This window comes from Drosophila grimshawi, unplaced genomic scaffold (genome assembly GCF_018153295.1).
Source record: "Drosophila grimshawi isolate 15287-2541.00 unplaced genomic scaffold, ASM1815329v1 contig_311, whole genome shotgun sequence".
NCBI lineage: Eukaryota > Metazoa > Arthropoda > Insecta > Diptera > Drosophilidae > Drosophila > Drosophila grimshawi.
Genome location: NW_025063098.1, coordinates 26,048,824 through 26,073,697, shown reverse-complemented (window position 1 = coordinate 26,073,697; position 24,874 = coordinate 26,048,824). Strand labels below are relative to the sequence as shown.

Below are 24,874 nucleotides of genomic sequence, written 5' to 3'. Positions count from 1 at the left end.
TAGGCACCTTTCCCCACTATGCACAGGGTATAAGAAGTCACAATGAAGACGCGTAAAACCAGACCAAGCACTAAACTCCAAGTACCAACATCGCCATCGACATCGACACCGGCTACGTCTGTGGCAGAGTTAGTCTGTGGCGGCGGCACTTCCCCATTTGTCCGCGGAACAAGTCAACAATCTCATAATCAGTTAAATTACAAAGCAAAACAATGGACTGATGAAAAGGGGTAGGGTCGCTTGGGCTGAAAAAACAATCTGGTTATTGCGTTTAATGAGCTGAATGACTTTGGCCAAGTGGTTGTACCCCAAAGGCTGCAACGCCGGCATTCTCAGTTAGCCAAATATGAGTTCGTCACAAGCAGCTGCAATTTGCAGCCCAATCAAATTCAAACTTGTCGCAGCTTGCCACCAAAGGCAAAAGGGCGTGTTGTACACTCAGCGAATTTCGATTATCGAGAATTTCGGGTGCATCAACATCATAACAGTAACATTATTCATTGTGCAAATGCAACAAAAGACAGGAAGACAGTTCGTCCATCTGTCTCTCTGCTGGGGTCACTCACAATTGGTGACCTATTTCGGTTATTGGATGGTTCGTTTGGCCAGCTGACCAAATTGTCGGTTTTATTGCATATTGAATTAATTATTACGTATGTCTGTTTGCATGTATGCCCCATAAGCACGTCCGACATGTGGAACAACATCAGCAGCTCTCAGCGTTGAGAGCGGCTAAAAATAAAAAAATAACAAACTCACAGCGCAAATAAAATAGAAATGGAATTGAAAAACATTGAAAAACTCCAAGCGAATGGGCCTTTTGAACTGTTTGTCATAGTTGGCCGGGCTGCTTGCAACAACGGCCACAAAAATAGCCGCACAAATCTCATTGAAAGTCGCAGCCGCCGTGTGCTCCATTTGCCACAAAAAAAAAAAGAAAAAACAGGCAACAACAGAAAACGACAGCGAAAATTAGATTTAGATATGGATCGCTACTACATCGACATTTCAATGCTCTTTGCAGATAAAAAGATACATTTTTCAGCTGTGATTTAGTCTTTGTTATATTTAAATGGAATTTGCTAATGGATTTTCAAAGTAAATCATTTATATCACACATTCAATTTAGAGAATTTTTGTATGTAAGGATTGTGTATATCTGGGGAATATAAGTTTGGAGTGCTGATCATTTCAGAATCTTTGAATCTTAACAGAGACTCATTAAACAGAACCGGAACCAAAACTCAGTACATTTTTAAGAACCATAAGGAAGTCTTTTAAAATGTTGAATGAATTCACATAACTAATCAAATCAACATTACTTTTGAATGAAGATTGTCTAAGCTTTTTCAAATCATTACAAATTATATGGGTATATGTATAAATAGCTCCATCCAATGTATAACACCCGTCAATAAAAAAGAGTATAATATAAGGAAACGAATACGTAATTCTCTTGATTATGGTTAGAGGAGCAGTCGCCGATTTAGAGTCAGATCCAGATACAGCTGCTGTTGCCTGGAACTGTCTGGAACTATTCCAAAATTGTTGTCGAGTCGAATTTAATGCGGCCACTGGCTTTTTGACATGCCACACACTATTTTCGAATATGAATATGAATGTCTTCAGAGTGGGTATTCATTTCGCTTTGGTCAGCGCTGGAGCGAAGTGTTTTTTTTTTTTCATTTCTTTTTTTAGCGCACACTTTTCAATTGCTTGGAGCATCCTTCAATATATCAAGCAGCTGATGTTATGTAACATTTTTTTCTGTTAGTTTTCTTTTGGCTCGCTGCTGCAGATGATGCTGATGAAGATGATGATATGGGGGGAAATGAAGCGTCTGAGGAGGATGATGTAAAGCTGAAGTGTTGCCGCTGCCCTGTCTAAAACTAATAAGACGTCAAGTAATTTTGACAACTTGCGAGTTGCGGCGATAAAAAAAAAAAAAAACTTTGGAAAGGAAAGTTTTTTGCCGTGGCCTCTCAAACAGATAGATGTGTTCATAAGTAAACATAATACTCTTAAAAGAAGTGTTCAAATATTACATTTTCTTCGCAAGTACATACACTCGTATATATATGTTTAATCTTTCTTACTGTGTATATGCATCTATATATTTACAGGAAAGAGTAATGCACTCAGCAAGTGAACATTTTACACAACTCATATGGTTGGAATTGATATATTGTCAGAGGAGAAATGAACAGGAACCGATAGTTTTATTATTACTATTACTATTTTCTTCATATTTAATGAAGAAAAGGTTAGCTTCACAGGACACAACTCTAAAACTAGTTCCGATATAATGGTAACCCTTGAGCAATTGAGTAATCAATCACGAAGCTTATTCAAAAGGTTGAACCTTATAAGTATTTCAATTATAATGCTGAAATTCGATATCTTTAACTATACCTGTCTTAAATTCAGTTCACAACAAGTTCAAGCTGATTTGGACATGATGCAAGATATGAGATCGTAAAAACCAACGTATCTAGCTTGTGTATCTCTGCGCTGCGTTGCAAACAACAGTTCACAACAATTATACCCGCTGGGGTAAGGTTATAAAAAAAAAAATAGAAAAAGTCTCGGCACTTGGCTACGCTTTTGTGCAATTTTTTATTATTTTTTTGTTTCTTTACAAGCGAAAAGTTTGTCTGCCAGCTATTTTCAAGTCAAGGTGGGAGCTTAGGGGGCCAGACGTGGGGGTCAGTGCTTTCATCTTGCTATATTTCTTTGCCCACTGAGGCATTATTTATGTATGTATCCAGCTGTACCCGACAAAAGGCGGGGCAACTCTGTCAGAGCAAAGCTTAAAGCTATCTGATATGAAAACCGTGTGAAAATTGCGGCTTAAGTGTTAAATTGCAGTTGTGCGTGGGCGGCAAGGGCGCGGCAGGTGTGTGTGGGTGAGATGTGAAGTGTCAAGCGGTGATAACCGCTCGGTTTATAGAGTTATCAAGTGCTCATAAAATGTGTGTACACAGAGAAAAATATCTAAAGAATTTTCTCTGCGAATTATTAACAAACGTTCTAGTTTGAAAAGCGATAACCAAAAAAAAAAAATCGAATTTCAAGATTTTTGTTAGTTATGGGTTAAGACGAGTACTCAAATTTTAAAAAGTTAGATGTTGAGAGAGCTCGACTAGGAGACACAATGCACAGGTTTTAAATACACATATATTTATATTTTAATGGGCAAGTTTTAGCTTTACAAATCTCATTTCTTGTTATCGGATATCGATTGGTATCGATAATTGAGAAACGAGAGCAGTTAAGTCTCTAGCTTTTATTGTCACTGGCACGTTGCCAAATCGATCCGGTTTATGACGCCGTAAATGCCTGGGTCTGCGCATTACATATTTTGTATTATTTATACACCCCTCTTACCCATTTTTTATGTGTTCAGGGTATACAAATTCTAAGCTAATTGCACCATTTCTCTGAGTGTAGTCACGCCCAGATATGAGCTGCCTACCCGCATTTGACACGCCTGTTTGCGGGGTTTTTCGGCTAACATGGGTTAAGTACAATCCAAAGTGCCGCTCATTAGCACACGCACACACACACACACACACACACACACACACACACTCACCTTAACACACACCTCAACACACACATAATCTATGCACACACTCTGCGAGAATTCGAATGAAGTTGTTAACACTGAAGAGGCCACTCGGTTTCTGAGTGTTTTTCAGGCCAAACCAGGAAAAAGGAGAAGCCAGCGGGTTGCCTGCAAAACAGCACTTGACCCTGGGCCAGTAGATAACAGCAACAGCAACAACAACAACAACAAGCCATTTGAGTTTATGACTTGTGCCATTTACACTCCCCTCATCTCGATTGAATGACTCAGACCTTGTGTCCTTGCTTGCGTGCATTTAAGGCATTAAAGGACACGTCGCCGGCAAAACCCAAAGTCCCAAAACACGTTTACACAGTGCTTTCACGAAAATTATGACTTTTCCAAATTGGAATTGACTTGAAATTTGAGTCATTATTATGAAAGCATTGCATGCTTTTAAACTAAAATTCGTGCTTCAGGCAGATATATTGATGTGGATATATGTAGCCTTAGCCTAGTATAGCAATTTTGGAATACAGCTAAAAAGAGTATAGAAAACAAATTAGAATGCTCCAGTTGAGAGAGTTAGGCTAGGAGAGACCTTGAATACAGTCTGCTAGATTTTAATCTAAGAAAGCACTTGTTCTTTTGCGCAAACTCGAAACAAAAATCACCTGCATAATAAAAGGTTTTTTGTTCTATATAAAACTATAATTTGGTTTAAAAAAACTGAATTTATTTTTTTACAGCTCATTAAAAAGATGTCAGAGTATACAATATATCAATTAAGAGATCATATCTATACAACTGATGTTATCGATTTAAAGGAAGTCAACTTAATCTGTTTACGATATACGAGAACTTGTATTCCATAGCTTAAGTCTTTAGTTCTTACAATCTCTGAGATAGACTTTATAAATGCAGACGTGCCTTTTGATACCGATCAAGAAAATATATACAACTTTATCCATTTGAATGGGTCAAGGGTATAGATAATATTACTGTTGTGAGCAGCTTTTTATTTTTTTGTTGCTTGCTGCTGCCTCTTAAAATGTGTCCGCAATTCAATTAATTTACAACCAGGTCCTTAAGTGGCTGCCAGCCGAGGATGTGCTGTGCGGACAAATTTTAATGTTGTGGTTCGTATACTTTTGAGCTTTTGGGCGGGTAAAGAAAATTTAATTGCCTGAGGTCGCCCGTAAATTGACAGTCAACGTTTCGAAACACTGATTTCCATTCTGGTAAGTTTTTTCCATAATTTTTAATTTTTTTTTTCTGTATATTTGAGAGAAGCTTTAAATTGTACGCAGCTCGTTAAATAATTTGCAAAGGCAGACGGGGGTTTGTTGGCAAGGGGAAGGTGTGTCCAAAAATGCTTGACGAAAGCGCAGTGTGGCATGAAAAAAAATGAGCGCAATTCCAAATTATGAAAATACACTCGGAGAAAGACGCTGTACTAAGCCCAAACACGAATGGTTTTTTCTCTTAAAACTTAAAGTAAGTATTTGTAAATAAGTATAAACCTTTCTTGATGTGCAAATCATTCAAAAACGAAATAAGAATTTAATTTTCTTTACCTTGGCTTAAGTACATAATTCTTTATATGGTTTTTTTTCCAAGTGCACCTACAAAAGCGACATAGAAAAAAGTGGAAAAATGTGACGGCGACCGCAAAATGCAAATGAAAATGCAAAATTGTGAATTCATGAAAAGGCCGAAAGAGAAAACGGGTCTGGGTCTGAATTCTGGTTCTGGTTCTGTTTCTGGTTGTGGGTATGAAGCGTCGTCAGCTGTCGACGGCTCTGCTCTTGAGCTTGAATGGCAGCCAGACACATGAGGAGAACAGGAGAGTTACGCTCCCTACACACACACAGTCAATGTGCATGTGTGTGCGGTGTGTCTGGATCGAGTCTGGTGCCGAGTCTGACTTTGGCATTGCTCCTTGGTTCTTGGCTCTTTGCAATTACGTCAATTGCGCAAATGTCCAAAATGTAACAAACAAAACCGTTAAGCGGAAATCCACTGCAATTTATGACAGACTCATCGCCATCATCGAGTCATTGCTGTGTTTATTTCGTATACCCTACAAATCGAAATTGCTATAAAATAATGTCTTAACTTGAAATAATTACAACACTATCAATTTTGACTAACGAATTTGTAGCTCCTAAATTGAAAACTGGAATGAGCAAGTCTCGTATGTGCGAATTATGAATTGAATATGATTAGGCAAGCTAGAAATATACACATATTTTGATATAATATAAGCAAATTATATTGACTTAAGCTAGGGTATCTTGAAGTCGTGTACGCTTGTTAATGGCATTTTCTTGGTGTCTGATTCATTGCTAGTTGAAGTGAACCTTTTGCATAGTGTGGATGTTTATTTGTTGTTGTAGTTGTTGCCGCTGATATCATCCAGAATTATTGTTGCAGACATCGCTGTCGGCGCTTTTGTCTGCAGACTCAGACTCCATTCAAGCCTGGACGAAAGCTTTGAGGCATGGCAGGGAGGAATGGAAGCAGAGGGGGGAACACTGCACGGCAAATTGTGCTCGGCGTTTTTGGATTTGCATTTGTTGTAGTTATTCATAAAGTTGGCAACAAAAAAAATATAAATAAAAAAAACCACGAACTGAGAACTTTTTTCTGCAGCTACCTCAAATTTTTAGAGTACGCGCTGAATTATTATTTTTCTTGTTGTTGCATGTTGTTGTTGCATGGTCAACACCAATACACACACATACACATGGAGTTGTAGTATTGATTTTTTTGCGTAGTTGTTGCTTGACTCGTTAGGTTTTAAGTGCAGCAGCAGTAAAAGTTGAGGCAGCAGCAGCCTCCTCGCTATTTATAATTTTCTTTTATTTACTCTGCTTTATTAAAAAAAAGGAAGCGGAGTATTCAGAAGATTATAAGCTTCATTCAATTTGCGTATAATTGTAATTTGAGCAAATTCTATTTTGCGACTTAACAAATGAGAAAATTGTGGCAGCTTATTCAGCATATTCAAAAATTGAGTCATTCAAATGGTAGCAGCGAACCAGAACCAGCAGCAGAACAGAAACTGAAGTTAAAACGAATCAAAAAGTTTGTCAAAGAATCAAAGAACTCAAAATAGTTTCCATTTCAAAGTTATCCAGTTTGGAATGTTTGATTGTAAAACAAATTTCAACTCATGCCAAAATAGTTCCAACTTTAAAATAGTTTTTGTTGAACACACAAAAATTATCAGCGATTTCAATATGAAGAATAGGGTTGTTTTCAGACTGTAAAAAGAAGAATTGACGTAAAAGGATAACAAATTGAGTTTTGCTTATTGAATCAATCCCAAATCAGGTTACGCCGCTGGTTCTAGTTCTGATTTGCAATCGGTTAAATTTGGTTAACGGTTCCGCTTCCGGTAAAGCAATCATTGAATGTGAATCGGTTAATCGGTTGATTTCGGTTCCGGTTTGATTCCCTTTTTTTTTTTTTACATTTACTAAAGAGTCAACAAATGTTAGTCATAAAAAAATCCATGTCTTATTTGACGTCCAATTGGTAAGTCAACAAATTCGGGTTGTTTAACTATTAGTTGATTAAGAAGAAGAGCTGCATTTGCAAACCAAATAGAGTATTGCTGAGCCGGAAAGGTTCAACTGCAGGAAAAACTTTTTTGCATTTTATTTTTTTGTTAGCTGCAACTGTAATTGGCTGCCGACGACGTTTGAAGAGCGTTGGCAAACGTGTTTATGGCTAAAAATTCAAAGTTGGCTTTTTTCTTTTTTCTATTTTTTTTTTAAGCGGCGAGGCCGTCGCGTGTGTGGGCGTGTGTATGTGTGTGTGTGTGTGTGTGTTAAGCAGACTCACCTTTAGCTAAACATGACACGGTCACACTGTCCGTCAGTCTCTCTGCCGACGACTCTGCCACAATATTATCAATGGCTGATAAGGAAGCGCGAGGGAGGAGGGGCGGGGATTGTTGGTGGTTGGTTGGCTGCAGCGGCACAAAAAGTCACCCGCTTTGTGCTTTGTGCAAAAATGAAAAGAAATTAAACGATAATTTGTGTTGTGAGCAATCAGACGCGACTGAGACACAGACAGCGGCAGCGGCAGAGGCAGCGACAGCGTCTCTGTCTCTCTCTCTGTCTATCTCCCTCCGTCACACTGTGTGTGTGTGTGTGTGTTGTGTTTGTGTTTGGTTTTTGTTTGTTCTCTCTTTTGCTTTTGCCTTTTACTTCACACAACGCGTTGTTGTTGTTGCCTGCTGCACATTTCACTTATTTTTCATCACAATTGCATTTCTCTCACTCAATTTCATATTTCACTGCGTTTTTTTTTTCTCTCGCTTTTGCTTTGCACGGCTATCCTGCGTGGGGCAAAGGATATAATTTTCTTTTCTTTTTCTTTGGCTTTTTTCTCATTTACTTTGCGTATTATTATTGCAACATTTGAGACCTGACAATTTGCCGGCCGGGGATGTTTTACGTTGTGTTGCTCACTTCCGTTTTATTTATTTTACTACATATTTGGTTAGTTTTAGGTGAAATATCACGCGCCGCAAAATGCGCGCAGACACGCTCCAAATTTTCTCAAATATCAACTAAATGCACAAAAAGTGTGGCCGCAGTTGGGTATAGGTAAAAATACCAACTAATTTAGTATTTTCTATTTCTGTCTACATGTCTACTCAAATTGAGTGGCTGGCAACATGTAGCCTCAACTTGTGCAGCGAGCTGGTCACACAATTCAATATAGCTTATAAAACATTTACAAATTGGTAATAAAATGAAAATAAAACAAATATATACATTTCAGGTGTAATTTGTAACTACATAATTTGTCACTATATAGAACTTTGCTAACATATTTTAAATATATCTTGTTAAGCATAGTTGTGTCTTCTAGTGGCAGATGGCGCTGGCAGTCGAGCGTCATCTATTTACAACTGTGTGCAACTTACGGATCTTAAACGGTGTGGCAACGTTGTGTTGTTTGGAAATAGGTTTTTGTATTTGCTTAAATTATGTGTGCGAATGATTTAAAATTGATATCATAAAACTGTAGAGCATTGAATTGATATAAAAACTGAAGATTATAATATAAAATTCTATTATAGTAGAAAACTAGGGTTTCTTCAAAACGAGTAAAAGAGCTGCATCGAGCCAATGCAATTTCAACTGTTGCTCTCTCACTCTTACCGTTGCCAATTACCGTTTACTCTTCTTCAGTTGTAAGTTTTACGCACACTATCATGCATGTATGAATGGATATGCATTCGTGTATGTGTGCATGTATTGTGTTGAGCATGCGAGATAGTAAAAAATGTAGAAACATGAAAAAATTCAATTCTAATTTGTTAAGTTTTGTAATTTTGTCGGCCACGTGCTTATTGCCAAAATATATATGAATTGCATACATGTATACATGTATACTGCTCTATAAAATGGTCAATACAAAAGTGAATACAAAGAAAGAGAGAGATAGGGATATATAGAGTGAGAGAGAGAGAGAGAGAGAGAGAGAGATAAATAGGCGGGGAGCGAGAGAGAGAAGATAAAAGATACATATTGTGCGGCAGAGTAGGAGAGCAAAGAAGACATATATAGTGTGTGTGAGAGAGAGAGAGAGTTGAGACTTACAATTTGGCATACAAATTCTTATTTCTTATCCATAACTTTATCCAATCCGCGTATATCGATAAAAATCGATTAGTGATAACGATAAAAGTAACCATTTTTTAAATAGAGTCACTCAATTGGTATGGAATATTTATTAGACATAATGTCTACTGATCAACTGTATATATTTATTTATAGTATTTTATATATATACATAAATAAGCCCATATATTTGCTAAAGCAAATATCAATGGATATCTTATTGGTGACTCACTCTCCCTCTTTCTGTTTCTCTATTTTTCTATCTCTATCTATATTTCTCTCTCTCTAATATTTATATTAAAAAATATATTACCCAATTGCTTTTAGCGTTAAACATGATTTTAATGTTTTTATATTTTTATCGAAAATGGCAAAATTGGAAAATATATAACATTCTCTTTTTGATTATTACTTTTCAGAGAATTCGTTTCAAGTGACATTTGCTGATAGGCCCAAACATGTTCTGATTGGGTTCTGTTGTCTTGCAAAGTCAACGAGGCTGCAGTGGGCTTTTGTAGACTCCACAGTTTCGAACGGTACGTCGGTCAAAGAGGTGCAGAAAAAAAATGTATTTCGCTTCGGCAATTTCACATTCGCGTTTAAAATGGTTCGGCATCGTAATTGTGGTGACCTTTATAGTATACTGCCTGACTCTTGAAAATATCGCAATAAATGGGAATTTTAACAAATCGTATAATTTCACGGATCAAATTGTGATTGAAGAAAATAAAAATGAGAGCAAAAGCGAAGGATCTGTTAGTGAAGCGTCAGCAAAGTCTAACGAATCGCCGCATCCATTGTACTATGTTTACAATGATCAGTGCAAAATACCCTATATAGATCCATTCGCAAAGGAGGCTTTGGATATTTACAAACCGTTGACATTTGAGACTTGCACCAATGAATCAGATCTGATTAAGCCCTATTTCGATCTGAACAGAAAGCGCTATGTGCTCCAAATCGATGAAAATGTTGCCGCCAAACTACTCAACTCCAGCGATAATGAGTACAATTGCTACTATCAGGAAATTACGCGGAATGCTCTGCACGACAGCTATAACCAGTAAATTCTACAGAATTAATCAATTTCTATTTTACCTTATTCGAGAAATGTTTAATTTTGTATCTTATCTAAATTTGCCAGATCGACCAATTTAATGCTATAAAGACACAATTGTAAAGACAAAGCATATCAATTAATATAAAATAGTGTTTGTATTGAAGAATTTAAGAATTAATTACTTTGTTTTCATATATAGCCTATCACCACGGATATACTTTAGCCAGGGATATGTGGTGCCGTTCCATGTTCAGGGCATGATTGTGGCTTGCAGCGAGGCAGCGAATGCCACAAATGTGTTGCAAACAGATGCATATGCCTTTATACAATACAAAGAGCGACCAGAAACCAAGTCCGCAAAATCGACCCGTCGAAAGCCCAGCGTTATAATGTTTGGCATCGATAGCATGTCGAAAATAAATATCAGACGCACAATGCCCAAAGTGTTCAAATACTTAACGAGAAGTGGCTGGCATGAGATGCAGGGCTATAATAAGGTGAGTACAACTAAAATACTTATATACAGTCGGGGTCGTAATAATAGAAGTGCATTTAATAAAAATATGACTCATTTTATGGTGAAGAAAAATGCAATTCTGCTGAACAACAAATGTTTGGTTTCTCATCTGGGAATATTTTAAAATCCGACTATTTTCCAATTACTAAAGGTAGAAAAATATAACTGAGAAAATTTAATTAATATTCCACTACTATTATAATGATAAATTTCAATAATAATTTCATAAAAATAAATATAAATATAAATATAAATTTAAAAACTATTATTTTTTGCTAATAAATTTTATAGCTATGCCAACTTTTAATGTTTACATATCTTCAGTATTGATTGCTTGTGATTTAATAAAATGTTTATCATTTTTTAGTTATTTTTCATAGTTCTTATAATGTTCCAAAAATATGTCAACACTACTATTATTTCTACCGCAGCTGTATGTATTTTGAATTGTACTCTAATCTGATCTTCGAATTTCAGGTCGCTGACAACACATTTCCCAATTTGATGGCCATACTCAGTGGGTATACGCCGGATACGGAGGCTACGGTTTGCGACACGAATTTGCATGGCTGTTTTGATCGTTTCCCGTTCATCTGGAAGGATCTGCACAAAGCCGGCTATTTGACTGCCTACGCAGAGGATTATTGGAGTCTGAACACCTTTAACTATATAAAGCCCGGTTTCTTGAATCCACCAACGGATTATTATTACAGACCGATGATAAGAGCCTTCGCGCAAGAAATGGAATCGTGGAAATGCGCCGATTGCTCAACAGAATATTGCATCGGACGAAGGCTCCAAAGTAGCTATGTCTATGATTATGGAGCGGAGTTCACCAGACGCTATGTGAATGAGCGACCCATTTGGGGTCTGTTCTGGTCGACCAGTTTCAGCCACGATAGCTTTGAACTCCCCTCGAAAATGGCCGACCATATTTTACAGTATTTGAAGGACTTTGAGCGTGACGGCGTTTTTGAACAGAGCATTGTGATTTTCTTCTCTGATCATGGATCACGTTTTGGGAAGTTGATGTCCTTGGGCAGCGGATTCTTGGAGGAGCGTTTACCCATGATGTTCATCTATTTGCCGCCCTGGTTTCGTGCCCAATATCCCGAATATGTTGAGGCCTTAAGTGTAAATCAAAATCAATTGACGTCCAATTTCGATTTGCATAACACTCTCAAGCACATTATTGAAATAGGAGCACCAAATGCTCCTCCATTGCGCAAGGCATACGATTGTCCCAAATGTCAATCGTTGTTTTATCCTGTGAATAGAACGCGAACCTGTGCGGATGCTGGTATACCCGAGCACTATTGCACCTGCAAGCCATATAAGAGAATTTCATATGAATGGTCAGATCGTATAGCTCCGCTGGTCATTGATCGCATCAATGAATATCTTTGGGGTCGCAATATGAGCAGTCTCTGTGCAAATCTGACTTTGTCGTATATTCACAAGACGGAAGTGAAAATGGGACTCGATCTCAATTTCCATGAGGAACTGCCAAAAATCGATATTGGCGTCTATCGCACCAAGTTCAAAGTTAAACAAAATAGTGCCGATTTTTTTGCCACTGTCATGTTTAACAATATCACCGGAAGCGTCGATGTGGATGTGGAGACAATAAGTCGCACAAATTCGTATGACAAGGACTCCACCTGCATAAATGATAAGATTGCAAAACTATATTGCATTTGCCTAAGTGATATAAAAGATACTCAGTGGTTACTCAACTGAGCTATCTTTTTTGTAAGAACTAACCTAACAAATGTTTTAGCTAATGAAATGTTGTTTTTCCTGTTTTTTAAAGGCACTTTCAACTACACCTGTTTTGTGTTCTGAGTAAATATTTAGTCGTTAGTAAATTTGTATGATGGAAACAAACAAGAATTTTGTATACGCTTTTAGATGATATTATAATTCTATCGTGGCGTTTGTATTAAAGGAGTAACAACTCGTACTTTCTTATCTGACTAAGACTCTGAATGGAATTTCATATGAAATTAAATTTATTCATGTATTGCTTTTGATTGGACAACTTTATTTTGGAAATTATTATAATTGAATTGTATTGCATTTAAATTAAAGTTTCATTTGTTTTAAGATATTAAAATTCAAAAATAACAATTGATGTCTAAAAATATGTATTACACTCGAATAGCGAAAGTACATTCTCAAATCACAGAACAAACATTTGCCAAGTGTGGTACATTTTTAGTAAGAAAATCGTTCAGATCGCAGCAAAAACTGAAACCCGCCTCCTTGGTATCCACAAACTGCAGCGTTGCAGGACATGCAACCTGCTGACAATTTGGAGTTGGCTTAGTTAGGTTAAAGATATTATTGTAGGTGAGAAAAGCGTAACTATTATTGTTTCCGTCGCAAACAGTCTTAAAGAGCCATTCGGGTACTGCATTACCGCTTGGTGGGTTCAAATAAATCGATATGAGTTCCCCAGTAATGCTGTGCGGCAGCTGTAGGACACCAAATCCTCCCGTGCAGATATTTAGCACTTCAAAATTGCCATTGTTAAGCTGGTTGCGTATCCAGGTTTCCAGGGTTTTCCAATTGCCACGATTGATTGAACCAAACTGAGCCACAACATTCAGATATTTGAAGGTTAATCGCATTTGCGAATCAAAACCAAAGTCGGCGGAAGGCACAAGATGACCACGATTGAAAACAATGTCGCTTGGAGAGGCAATATAATTCTGATTTGATCCGAGTAACGTTTTGAAGGTTTCAAAAATGCTGCTAGCCTGGAAAGTGGCAGCCATGGCTCCGGTAATGACACCATCTGTGGTGAAGGACTGGTCGGGGCGTGGTGCGGCTAAAATAAATACGAAAAATAGTAGTCATTTGTGGTGCTGAGCAGTAGAATAATACCATCAGTGATGTGGCACTAGTTTTTATCCTTACGAAATTTAAGAATGGATGATCTCATATGGCGACAGATGGTTCATATTTGCAGAGACTATAATCTCTATTTTAACTTACGAGATGTGATGGGGTATGCCTGGTGTATCACAAAGTGCGCTGTTTGGTTTGGCACATCATAACAGCTTCTATATAGCTCGAGAAACAGTTCATTACTCAGCTTATAACCCACTCGGTACATGGTAAATGGACATATCTCATCACTAACCACCTCCACAATTCCCTTCATTAGTTTACTGCAATCGGTGATAGGCAACGGTGGCGACATATCGCCATTCTGCTGGCAAGTGGTGTACTCCACATCACTGATATTGCAAATCATTTCCAATGTTTGGCCAGTGGGTAGCATATCCAAGCGCTGTAGACAGAGCTCACCATCATCGTCGCGATAAGTAAATAATCGAGTTGTTTCCGAGACCTCCGTAGCGCCAAGTTGGCAATCGGCGCCAACGCGCCAAAAAACTGCAATTGGGTTGTTGCCATTAATTTAAATAAATTACACGATTAAACTTTGTACTTACACATTAAGAAGCATAAGCAAAGCATCGTGTTCATCTTGAGACCTGAAAGCGAGGTAAGCGACTAAAGATTGACAACGACAGCTCCTAGCCATGAAACCTAGCAAAATGCAAAAATAAAAACGACCGAACAAAAATTTGAGGCAAGACAGTTGTGCACACAACAAACGGTTGTTGCACTTACAAACATGCAATGTGTTTGTATACTAACAGAGGGATTTTTAATTTTGTTTCGAAACATGTAGATAAAAGATATGTAAAAGTTAATATATATAAATAGCATAAGTCTCTTCATAATGGATATTGCCCTCTGTCATAAAGCTATCTGCATTAAGCGTTCAGATCTAACTTTTTATAAAAATCGATTTAGTTTTCCAAAATATTATAGAGCTAGTATATCTTTTAGTTTGTATACAAAAATATTTTTGTTAAAAAAAAAACAACTATATTTTCTAGAAATTAATATCTATGAATGATTCGTACCAAATCAGTAAATTAAAAGTCAAAATGCACGCCTTTAATCGGCAATTAGTAAGCAATATTATTTATTTCATTCATATATAACGTCACCAAGAGCAACTTGAAATAGGAAGCAAGGCAATGCTCCTCCATTGCGCTAAATGTCATTCGTTGTCCTGCGTTATCCTGCGATCCTGTGCGGATGCTGGTATATTCGAATACAATTGCACCTGCCAGCCATTTAAGAGAATTTCGGATGATTGGTCAGATCGTATAGCTCATTAATCGCATCGATGCATATGTTTGGGCCGATTTTTTGCAAGTGTCGTTGTTAACAATATCACCGCAAGCGTCGATGTGGATGTGGAGACGATAAGTCGCACAGGACTCCACCTGCATAACTGATAAGATTGCAAAGCAAAGGTTTTCAAATTCATAGGGTAATTTAGATGTCGGAAAGTTGACCGTGACCTGCCTAAGATAACCGCTATTTATTATTTTAATATACATTTATAAATTCGATATTGCATTTTTTATTTTGTAATAAAATGCTATTTTAAAGAGATTTTTACCTTGTACAAATCCAAATCCAAAGTGTGCACTTTTTGTTTGTTAAAAAAGTGTGAAGTGTCAAAAAAAAAAAAATCAAAAGTATTTCTAGTGCAATTATCGATTTTTTGAAAGCCCTCTTTTTGGGATAACCACTCTTATATTCTTATCTAATTTAATATTTGTCTCTGAATGGATTTTCATGTGAAATAAGATTTATTTATGGAAAGCTTTTGATTTGACAACTGTTTTGGAATTTGTATAATTGAATTATTTTGAAATTATATTACAATTTAAATGGTTTTAAAATTTGCAAATTCAGAATATAACAATCATGCCTCTGATCTGAAAATAGAGAAAGTAAATTCTGAACACCTAGCAAACATTTGCTAAGTGTGGTACATTTGTGGTAAGAAAATCGATGGGATCGCAGCAAAAGCTGAGACCTGCCTCCTTGGTATCCACAAACTGCAGCGTTGCAGGACATGCAACCTGCTGACAATTGGGAGTTGGTATACTAGCGTCATGGATATTATTGTAGGTTAGGAAAGCGTAACGAGTACCGTCTCCGTCGTTGACAGTCTTAAAGAGCCATTTGGGTACTGGATTACTGCTTGGTGCGTTCAAATAAATCGGCTTGAGTTCCCCAGTAATGCTGTGCGGCAGCTCTAGGACACCAAATCCTCCCGTGCAGATCTTCAGCACTTCAAAATTGCCATCGTTAAGCTGGTTGCGTATCCAGGTTTCCAGGGTTTTCCAATTGCTACGATTGATTGAACCAAACTGAGCAACAACATTCAGATACTTGAAACTTAATCGCATATACGACTCAAAACCAAAGTCGGCGGAAGCCGCAAGATGACCACGATCGAAGACAAGGTCGCGTGCGGAGGTAACAAAATTCTGATTTGGTCCGAGTGTCTCCTTGAAGGTTGCATAAATGTTCTTAGCCTGGAAAAAAGCAGCTGCGGCGCCGCTAATAACACCATCTGAGGTGAATGATTGGTCGGGGCGTGGTGCGGCTAAAATAAATACGAAAAATAATAGTAATGTGTGGTGCCGAGCAGTATAATAATACCATCAGTGATGTGGCACTTGTTTTTATCCTTATAAAATTTAAAATAGATGATCTCATATTGCGACAGATGGTTCATATTTGCACAGAGTATAATACGACTATAATATTATTTGTTTTGAATATCTCTATTTCAACTTACGCGATGTGATGGGGTATGCCAGATGTATAACAAAGTGCGCTGTTTGGTTTGGCACATCATAACAGCTTCTATATAGCTCGAGAAACTGCGTATCACTCAGCTTATAACCCACTCGGTACATGGTAAATGGACATATCTCATCACTAACCACCTCCACAATTCCCTTCATTAGTTTACTGCAATCGGTGATAGGCAACGGTGGCGACATATTGCCATTCTGCTCGCAAGTGGTGTACTCCACATCACTGATATTGCAAATCATTTCCAATGTTTGGTCGGTGGGTACCATATCCAAGCGCTGTAGACAGAGCTCACCATCATCGTCGCGATAAGTAAATAATCGAGTTGTTTCCGAGACCTCCGTAGCGCCAAGTTGGCAATCGGCGCCAACGCGCCAAAAAACTGCAATTGGGTTGTTGCTATTAATTTAAATTAATTACACGATTAAACTTTGTACTTACACATTAAGAAGCATAAGCAAAGCATCGTGTTCATCTTGAGACCTGAAAGCGAGCTAAGCGACTAAAGATTGACAACGACAGCTCTTAGACATGAAACCTAGCAAAGTGAGAAATTAAAACAAACAAACAACTATTTGAGACAAGACAGTTGTGTACACAAGCAGCTGTTTATTTATATGTACATAAACTTGATTGGTATCTTCATTATGCATATTGGCCTCTGTCATAAGTCTATCTGGTTCAAGCGTTCAGATATAGCTCAAAAAGTTTTTGTATAAAAATTCAATTAATTTTCAAAAATATTATAGACCTAGTGTATCTTATAAATTGTAAAAAAAAATTTGTTAAAAAAAAAACAATTATATTTTATAGAAATTTATTTCTATAAATAAGTTTTACCAAATGAGTTATTTAAAAGAAGATATGCATGCGTTTAATCTACACTGAGTAAACAATATTATTTATTTCGATCATTGAGTATATAATGTCTACCAGGACAAGTTGAAATAGGAAGCTCGGCCAATGCTCCTCTGAAAGTATTTATAATCTTCGTCACATCTACGATACCTGTATTTTATCATTTTAATATACATTTGTAATATACATTTCGATTTCCAATTTTGAATTCAAATTCATACTAACCCTACAATTATATTTTCGCTAAACCAAGCGAACAATTTTGTTTATTAAAAGAGGGGTAAGAAATTAAAAATGATTTTGGCCGTCATATAGAATTTTAAGAGTCCCTTATTAGAATTCAAAACTCGTATATCCTCATCTAACTTAGACTTTGTGTCTGAATGGATTTTCATTTGGAATCATATGTATTGTTTGGTTTGTTTTCTGGCTTTTGATTAACCAACCAACTTTTGCAAGTTAATATAATTAAATTGATTTGTATTTAAATCATGAAGTTTTTTTTTTTTAAATGTTCAAATAATCAAATAAAAATCATGGCTACTTATTTATAGTACACATGGCTAGACATTTTAATGTAATTAGATAAACATTTAAGATATATGTACTATACTCAAATAGCGAACGGACATTCTCAACTCTTAGCAAACATTTGCTAAGTGTGGTAAATTTTTATTAAGAAAATCGATGGGATCGCAGCAAAAGCTGTTACCTGGCGCTTTGGTTGACTGAAACTTCAGCAAAGCAGGACATGCAACCTGCTGACAATTTGGAGTTGGTATAGTAGCGTCATGGATATTATTGTAGGTTAGGAAAGCGTAACGAGTACCGGCTCCATCGTTGACAGTCTTAAAGAGCCATTTGGGTACTGGATTACTGCTTGGTGCGTTCAAATAAATCGGCATGAGTTCCCCAGTAATGCTGTGCGGCAGCTCTAGGACACCAAGTCCTCCCGTACATATCTTCAGCACTTGAAAAATGCCATTGTTAAGCTGGTTGCGTATCCAGGTTTCCAGGGTTTTCCAATTGCTACGATTGATGCCACGAAACTGAGCAACCACATTCACATTCTTGAAACTTAATCGCATATACGACTCGAAACCAAAGTCGCAGGAAGGCGCCAGATGACCACGATCAAAGACAAGGTCGCTGTCGGAGGTAACAAACTTCTGATTTGGTCCGAGTGTCTCCTTAAAGGTTTTATGAATTTTTTTAGCCTTGAAAAAATCAGCTGCGGCGCCGCTAATGACACGATCGCTGGTGAAGCATTGGCTGGGGCGTGGTGCGGCTAAAATAAATAGGAAATAATTCTGAGCAGTACAATATGCCCTCAGTGATGTTTTACTTATGAAATTTAAAATAGAAGATTTCATCTTTCTGCAGAAGTGTTATTCTTACGTAATGTGCTGGGGTATGCCAGATGTATAACAAAGTGCGCTGTTTGGCTTGTCACATTATAACAGCTTCTATATAGCTCGAGAAACTGCGTATCACTCAGTTTATAACCCACTCGGTGCATGGTACATGGACATATCCCATCAGGAACCACCTCCACAATTCCCTTCGGCGGGTTGCTGCAATCGGTGAGAGGCAACTTTGGCGACATTTCGTTATTCTGCTGACAGCGGGTCTCCACCACATTACTTGCACTGCATATCATTTGCAGTTTTTGGCCGGTGGGCACCACATCTAAGCGATATAGATTGAGCTGTGAATTGGTGAGAACAGCAAATAATCGATTTGTTTTCGCGATATTCTCAGCGCCAAGTTGGCAATCGGCGCCAACGCGCCAAAAAACTGCAATTGGGTTTTTCCTATTAATTTAAATTAATTATATGATTAAACTTTGTACTTACACATTAAGAAGCATAAGCAAAGCATCGTGTTCATCTTGAGACCTGAAAGCGAGCTAAGCGACTAAAGATTGACAACGACAGCAAGACGATTATAATTGAGAGCAGAGACAAGATGAGTAAACATTTGCTCACTTTTGAAGATAATAGCATTATCTGACACGCCTATTCTCAGAACAAGCTATTGTTGCATTATTTAAAACCAATTCATTGAATAATCAGTGTTTTTTTTTTATTGTTTCGAAACATTTAATGCATAGATAGAAGATTAATGTTTATATACTTGATTAGTATCTTCTTAATGAATATTGCCCCCTGTAATGAGCTTCAGATCAATCTAAAAAAAAGTTTAAATTTGCAAAATATTATCAGCATCGAACTACGATACTTATAGATTGTACAAAAATAACATCATATTTGTAAAAAAAAAAAACAAAGAGAGAACTGAGTAAACAATAATTACATATTTGATTCATTAAATATAAAATGTGTGCAAGGAAACCAATTATCGGCGTGCCGCAGACATTTTCATTTTTTGTTGATTTCACTTTTAAGCTATATGCAATGCTTATCTGCTACTCGCTTCTCGCTGTGCCATTCATAAATTGCCATTTCAATGTGTCGTTGAGCTTTCAGATCGCAGGTCATCACTGATAACTGTAACCACACAAGCACACAGAGATACACACACGGCAGCTCTAACTGACTGAGGTGAGTTGTTGGCCGCCTGCTCCTGTCAGCCATGCTTATTCATAGCAAAGAACGCCAAGCCCCTTTTCGTTTATCAGTGTTTATTATCAGACCTCGCCAAGTGGAAATGTTGGCTTCGCTGTTTGTTTGGCTACTGCACATGCACAAAAACAAACATATATATATATATATCTATATATATAGCTAAGTGCTTATGAGTATAATAACAAAAGGGGATGCCATTCACACCGCATATTGTCGAGCATTTCAGCTATGAACCTTTGTGCATTGCCTTTTATCAACAGCACTCAAGCTACTTATCTAAAATTGAATCTAAGGTGTCGCAGAAATATAAATTCGCACTTGAAAAACTATTTGGCGGGTCAGCATACTATCGTATCTGTATATAGAAAGGGCAATCCAGTCAATCAAGTTTCTGGGTCGACAGCATGAACATGCTTAAGATTAGACAAATATGATAATATTATTGGCTGGGTTTGAATAGCTCCGTTTTGGCAATCTATCAAATATTAAAGTGCATATCAATATTAAGGTTAATTGTATTGCTTAATGTTATACAAACCTATAATTTATCTGTATATAATTAGAGTCAACTTATTTTGGAAGTTCGAATTTTGATCTCTTTTATTTAGTTATCGATTAATAGTTGAGTTAGAAGATTAAGTTAATTATCAGTTCAATTAAATACATTAACCTTTTTGTGTCGAAAATTCTCAGAGACCACTTAAATTTAATCTCAAATTTATTATAAACTTTTCTCTAGTCGAGCACTCGGCAAAAATTAAGTATACTCAAAACTCAAGCTGTTTGTGTTGCACGCCTTTGGTTGGCAACCAGAAATAACAATCAAGTGCCACATATTTTTTTTTTATATCTATCTGAAAAGTACAAGTGTTTTAATTTTTTATTTTATTTTAATTTCTTTCGCACTGAATGGCAGCAACCAAAAAATATATATAAAGCCGGATGGACTCAGTAATTCCCACTTTCCCACCAGTTATATATACATATCCACACATATAAATATTTTTGCACATATTTGCACACTTACTTAAAACTGGGTCAACATGTTTCGTCCTTTTTTTTTTTTTTCTTTTGCAATTTAATGCATTTTTATTGCACAAATATTTAGCCAATGTTATTTCGCTGTATTTTATGGCGAATATATGTTGTCGGCCTGGAATTGCAATTTGTAGTCTTCACATAAGCACAATTCCAAATAAAAACACACACACATGCAGACATATGCTCAGTTTGCCAGAAATAAAACGTTGCTTTGTTGTAAGCTACAAAACGGATGCACTTTGCGGCATGGCTTGAGTCTAATTTGCTTTGTGTTGAAATGCGCATGTATTAAAATAGCTGGCAACACATTTGAAGTGAGTTTTAGATGGAAAATAACAGATAACAGTTCGTAGACAAATTTTATTTTCAATTAATTAGAGATTTACATAATTAGAAACTTGACTTTTTATTTAAAAGTAAATGGAATACAATTTATTTCATTGTATTCACTTCCAAATTAGGAGTCACTTCAAACCTTCTACTTTTCAAATCAGAATCGCACTTGAGCAGAGTGCAACAAAAATTATGCTAGGAGACAACACATTGCAACGAATACAATTATCTATAATTAGTTAAATATCAAGCAAGCACCTTGATAAGCCTTAACTCAAATAACTTACTGGAAACATAATTACTCTTAACGATTCACTTGCTAGATGCAGACTTAAACGGATTCAGCAAGTCCAACTCACTTCTCTATCTAAGCACTTAAGCTACTCTTAGCACTTAAGTCATCAGAAACTCTATTCAACAATTATCCAATCAGCCAGCTTAATCATAATTTCTAATCAAATTAATTTTCTTGCAATTAAAAGTAGATTCCTTCCTTCACAACAAGAAATCTCACAATTTAGTTATAAAGTTATTTATTTATATTTGTGATTTTAGTTAAATACACTTCCTGTCCTTAGCCAATATTTGCACAATATCGTAATTGCCACCTTTTATTCATTATCAGTATATATAAAGCAATCCTTTTTCTTCTTCGTTCTAGAGATTACCGCTTTTCTATTTCAAAGACATCAAATATGAATATAGAATTGTTTTACATATTAATGCAAAGTATTTTCTGTATTCTTTATCACATTCAAATAAGCGATTTCATGAAAAGAAATGATGCCACAACTGAATAGACAATAATGCCCGAAGACTCTTGTCTGCTTTCAATTGTTATGCAAAATGCATTTTGTTAACAATAAGCAGCAACAAAATAGAAAATAATGTTAGAAATTTGCAATGCGCTAAAAAGTATGCAATGCTTTTGTGCATAGCTTTTATGGCATTTTGCGGGCTTGATGAGGGGAAAGGCGGTGTAAATGTAATTTTCAAACAATTTGAAGCTATTTGAACGCCAAATTATGCCATATAAAATCATGCAATGAGTGAGTGAGATATTTGTTGTGTTTAAATGGGTGTGTGTGTGTGTGTGTGTGTGTGCGAGGGCGCAATTGTAAATGGTCAATAAAAATAAAAGGAGGTCTATAAAAGCAACACAATCAACAAGCCAACCGCAATGACTGACGCATAAATTAAATTGTTGCCCGCCATCCTCTAGTGAATGGGCGTGGCACACACAAATACACACACATACACTCAAACACACACACACACATTTTATAATGCCATTCGAGTTGCATGTTTACAGCACAATTACAACTGTTTGGTTTTATGTGTGCTCAATAGACACTCACAAGTGCGTCCAGGGCCAGCAAATTTATGCCGAAGCTTTACGGGCAAGCCGCGTCGCAGTCTCCACTGTCCATAACATGGGCGTAGCTAAAGTGAGGGCTGTCCACCATCCAAGAACCGAACCGAAATGCATTTTTTGCGCACAGTTCTTTGGCGAGTAAGTGCGTCTAAATTAATTTAATTAAAATCGATATAATCTAATAACAAAAGTAAGGCAAATTAAGGTTGCAATATAATTTATTCGAAAATGTTCTTAACAAATGAATAAATTTGATTAAAAATCAAATTGTGTAGAATTTGTTCTTTTGAGTTCTTATTTCAAGTTGTTGATATCAGTCTTGAACCGAAGCCCTCTTTGTATTCCAAAAATCGCACCAAGTCCGAACTTAAATGTTTTTCTTATCTCTTAAAGAATGTGTATATATATAATTAAAATTAAAAATAAATTAAAAGAGAAGGGGAGAGGACGCCTTTCTTATTTTTCTTATACCCCTCTAACTAAGATGCTGTGCATACGCCCATGATCTATACACATATAATAATCTCGCTGTGATCCGCATTTGAAGGCAGGTTGAATAATTTATTCAATGCCTGCTCTTATTGCAAGCACGCACACGCACACACCTAAGCCAAAACATTGAAAAGAGGCTCACAATAGCGGCCAATTTGAATTGCTACCACAATTTATGATCCGACACTGAATGACCATTAAAAGTCCGAATCTCTCGAAAATGCACTTGTTTTTGTTGCTTCTAAATGGCCATCTCTGTTTTACGATTTATGAATATTGATTTGTGTGCGAGCAGGCAGAGGAGTAGACAGGCAGGCAGGCATGCAAAATTTGTTTCTTTTTTAATGTTTCTGTAATTGGATTAACTTACGATCTGGTGAAAACTCTAAAAGAAACAATAAAACCGAATATAAATAAAACCTGCAAAAAGAAAATAAATCTTATTTCATTACAATTATAAAACTTGATTCAGCATTTTCCAGATATTCATTTTATAATATTTATATTATAAAAGTATATATATATTTCTTTCTTACAGGGGTACACTCAAATAAATATTTGAAATTCAAAATATATATGACACAAAGTTTAGTTTAAAGTTTGTCAATCTTAGTTAAGGAAAATGTTAACTTAAATATCTTTAAAGAAAAACCGTCAAACCGCCAGAGGCACAATTTGATGATTATTTTTGAGAAAATACAACTTTGAAAAGCACGAACTAAAAATTATCGATTTCAATTTTAGATTCCCATTTGGATTATGTATATTTCTCTGATTATCGCACTACTAGTTTTCAGAAAAAATTTCGTTACAACTAAAAAAAATAGTTATTCTAATAAAACAAAGAAGTTTTCTGGTTTTTAAGGTCACTTTAATTATTGCGCATGTTTTCGTTTTCTTTTTTGGTTTTTGGCTCGCAGACAAAGCTGACCATATGAGACCGAATAGAGAAATAATTGGAATGCATGCATCAAAGCAATTCGGTCCAAAAATAAACAACAATTGCAACTAGTTTTGCGGACTTGGGCATAAGGAAAAAAAGAAAAAAGCAAAAGGAAGTACTTGGGGCTAGAATATTTCGATAAGCCTTTTGCTTTTGTTTGTTAGTCAAAGGTCCTTTGGCTTTTTTCGTATTTTCACATTCCCACATTCACATTTGATACTTTTTTGCTACACCAAGCAGAGTTGTTTCTGTTGTTCGGCTTAATGGGCTGGTTAGTCCCAAAACAGCAACGGCAACAACATAATTGAGTTTAACACAAATTGAATTATTTCTTGGGCAATGTTTTTGCAAGTGTTGCGCAAACAGATTAACCGAATTTTGGTATCGCATTGACTTTTGGTCATGTTTAACAAGCAACAATAACAATAACCACAAGTAAAACATTTGTTTGCGACATTGTATTAAATTGTCGTAATGTGGCACAAGCTACATTTACGCATTGTATGTCGATGCACTCAGAGCAAAGTAAGAAATTCAAATTCAAGTTTTGTGGAGCATTTTTCGGTCTTGAGTGTATTTGCTTGTGAGTATTCAATAATATAAATTTATATTTGCTTGGTAAATCCCTTAACGGCTGTAAGGACCTGCCTTCTATGGCAAACAAAATGGCAGCAAAACTAATACATGCGCATATATCAAATATACATATATATATATATATATATATATATATATATTACTATACGTACAT

The 24,874-nt window shown here is 36.3% G+C and overlaps 5 protein-coding genes across 5 annotated transcripts in view; 1 reads left to right on the top strand and 4 right to left on the bottom strand.

Annotated features, from left to right (window-relative positions):
• Nucleotides 1–7,694, bottom strand: part of LOC6568485 (ankyrin repeat domain-containing protein 50) — a 41,734-nt gene extending 34,040 nt beyond the window's left edge. The window contains exon 1 of the mRNA XM_001994406.3: nt 7,421–7,694. The gene's annotated coding sequence lies outside the window, so the exon portion shown is untranslated. The remainder of the gene's footprint in view (nt 1–7,420) is intronic.
• Nucleotides 7,695–9,742: 2,048 nt separating this feature from the next.
• Nucleotides 9,743–12,917, top strand: LOC6568487. Its single transcript, XM_001994408.2, has 3 exons — nt 9,743–10,276; nt 10,473–10,770; nt 11,268–12,917. The coding sequence occupies exons 1-3, from the start codon at nt 9,780–9,782 to the stop codon at nt 12,528–12,530; spliced, it is 2,058 nt and encodes a 685-aa protein (XP_001994444.1). The 5' UTR covers nt 9,743–9,779; the 3' UTR covers nt 12,531–12,917.
• Nucleotides 12,918–12,967: 50 nt separating this feature from the next.
• Nucleotides 12,968–14,294, bottom strand: LOC6568488. The gene is made up of 3 exons (XM_001994409.2): nt 14,252–14,294; nt 13,791–14,192; nt 12,968–13,623 (listed from the first exon to the last, which is right to left on the bottom strand). The coding sequence occupies exons 1-3, from the start codon at nt 14,283–14,285 to the stop codon at nt 12,968–12,970; spliced, it is 1,092 nt and encodes a 363-aa protein (XP_001994445.2). The 5' UTR covers nt 14,286–14,294.
• Nucleotides 14,295–15,453: 1,159 nt separating this feature from the next.
• On the bottom strand, nt 15,454–16,992 carry LOC6568489. Its single transcript, XM_001994410.3, has 3 exons — nt 16,935–16,992; nt 16,474–16,875; nt 15,454–16,278 (listed from the first exon to the last, which is right to left on the bottom strand). The coding sequence occupies exons 1-3, from the start codon at nt 16,966–16,968 to the stop codon at nt 15,632–15,634; spliced, it is 1,083 nt and encodes a 360-aa protein (XP_001994446.2). The 5' UTR covers nt 16,969–16,992; the 3' UTR covers nt 15,454–15,631.
• Nucleotides 16,993–17,985: 993 nt separating this feature from the next.
• LOC6568490 lies at nt 17,986–19,264 on the bottom strand. Its single transcript, XM_001994411.3, has 3 exons — nt 19,208–19,264; nt 18,750–19,148; nt 17,986–18,639 (listed from the first exon to the last, which is right to left on the bottom strand). Exons 1-3 carry the CDS (start codon nt 19,239–19,241, stop codon nt 17,993–17,995), a joined length of 1,080 nt encoding a protein of 359 aa, XP_001994447.2. The 5' UTR covers nt 19,242–19,264; the 3' UTR covers nt 17,986–17,992.
• Between the last annotated feature and the right edge of the window lie 5,610 nt (nt 19,265–24,874).